The sequence below is a fragment of the Myotis brandtii genome, unplaced genomic scaffold, assembly GCF_000412655.1.
Source record: "Myotis brandtii unplaced genomic scaffold, ASM41265v1 scaffold628, whole genome shotgun sequence".
NCBI classification, from domain to species: domain Eukaryota; kingdom Metazoa; phylum Chordata; class Mammalia; order Chiroptera; family Vespertilionidae; genus Myotis; species Myotis brandtii.
This window is the reverse complement of record NW_005370403.1, coordinates 179,713-181,278: the sequence shown is the minus strand read 5'-3', so window position 1 is coordinate 181,278 and position 1,566 is coordinate 179,713. Positions and strand designations below refer to the sequence as shown.

General features: G+C 64.7%; 1 protein-coding gene across 1 annotated transcript in view; it reads left to right on the top strand.

Moving 5' to 3' along the window:
• The window catches only part of TACC2 (transforming, acidic coiled-coil containing protein 2), a 26,364-nt gene that overhangs the window by 12,530 nt on the left and 12,268 nt on the right, over positions 1-1,566 (top strand). Inside the window, 2 exon segments of the mRNA XM_014528275.1 lie at positions 7-206; positions 597-756. Coding sequence (XP_014383761.1) covers positions 7-206; positions 597-756 — 360 coding nt within the window.

The window sequence follows — 1,566 nt, the reverse complement described above, 5'->3', positions numbered from 1 at the left end:
TTTCCCCGGCTCACCCCACCCCCCCGGCAGGAGGAGCTAGAGTTTGCCATCATGCGGATCGAGGCGCTGAAGCTGGCCCGGCAGATCGCGCTGGCTGCCCGCAGCCGCCAGGACGCCAAGGTACCCGCCTGCCTGGAGAATGGTGTGTGGTCCGAGCGCTTCCGTGCTAACCATCCGCCGGGCCGGCATGGCTGGTGTTCGGCGAAGTAGGACCTTCTAGGAAGCTCAACGCTTAACGCGTGCGCGAGCACACACCCAGCACGTGTCTGAGACCTAACTCCGCGGGAGGGAGCCTGCTCCGGAGTCTGAGTGATACGGGCGGGGCATGCAGAGGTTGTCTGCCTGGCTTCCGAGTTGCTGATGACGCGTGAGACGGCGTGTGGCCCTGTGAGGCTTGGCCCACCCCGAGCTGGGCAGCCTGGGGTCCTGGTGTGTGGGCCCAGGGCCGGACCCGCGTGCCCGGCCGCTCTGACCGACGTGGTGAGAAAGGCCCTGAGCCTCATCTGTGAGGCGAGGCTAACGCAGCGAGTTCGCCAGTTGCTGTGAGGGTTGCAGGTGACGTGTGGAGAGCCCGCACAGTAGGTGTGCAGGACGTGAACGCTGCTGCTGCGCGCTGGCCCTCCCCTTTGCTTCTGCTGCCTGGTCAGACGCTCGCTCGAAGCAGCTCCTCAGCAGGTGGTCCAGGCACAAACCAGCCCAAGGGGGACCAGGGGGAGCCCTGCCTGTCCATCCCCAGTAGCAGGTCCCCGGGCAGAGGGGCCAGTGGTGCCTCTGTCTCTCGTCCTTAGTGCAGGATCAGGGGCTTGGTGGCTGCCCCTGCCCTCAACCCCACACGTGGTTTCCCTGGAGCTGGGGGTGAGGAGGGCAGAGACCCCTCAGTGAAGGAAGGTGGGCACACTGGGTGTCCAGACGGGGTGGGTAGGGACCCAGGGCAGGGACAGGATATGGATGTAGAGTGCCCTTGTTCTTGCGGCCAACCATGAACTTGGGTTTGAATTCCATGAAAACGGAATCCTCAGGAAGTTCGACGCGGCGAGGGTTGCCTTTCCCAGGAGATTTGTTTCTTGATTTCCTCGGGTAGCGGCTGAAGGCTGGGCCACTGCCAGCGCGGCCTGTTCTGTCCCGAAGTGTGAGGCGAGTTGGGGATGTCCTACTCAGTAGTTTGGATTAGGCAGCGAGCGTCCGGGGCGCCTAGTACCCCCCCCCCCCCCGCCTTCCTCTGAGGCCGCGTGGGAGATAGCGGAGGTCAGATGTCGGCCAGCAGCTGACTTCCATCGGTCACGTCTGTTCTCCGGCCACGAGTTCCGATTGTGATTTAGAAAATGCCGCCCCACGGACGCCCTGCACGTGGGCGGGACTCGGCCCGCATGTTTCCGCTGCGGTGACTCTGCCCGTCTCTCCGGCAGCGCGGCCTCAACCGTGGCGAAGACACAAATGAAACCGCTTGGCACGAGAGGCCCTCTGAGGGAGGGCAGGCGCAGGAAGAGGGGGTGGATTCCCGTGGCACCTGCCAGCGGCTTTAACTTGCGTTGACCTGTAGCTGGAGGGCCGGCCGGCCTCTGGGGG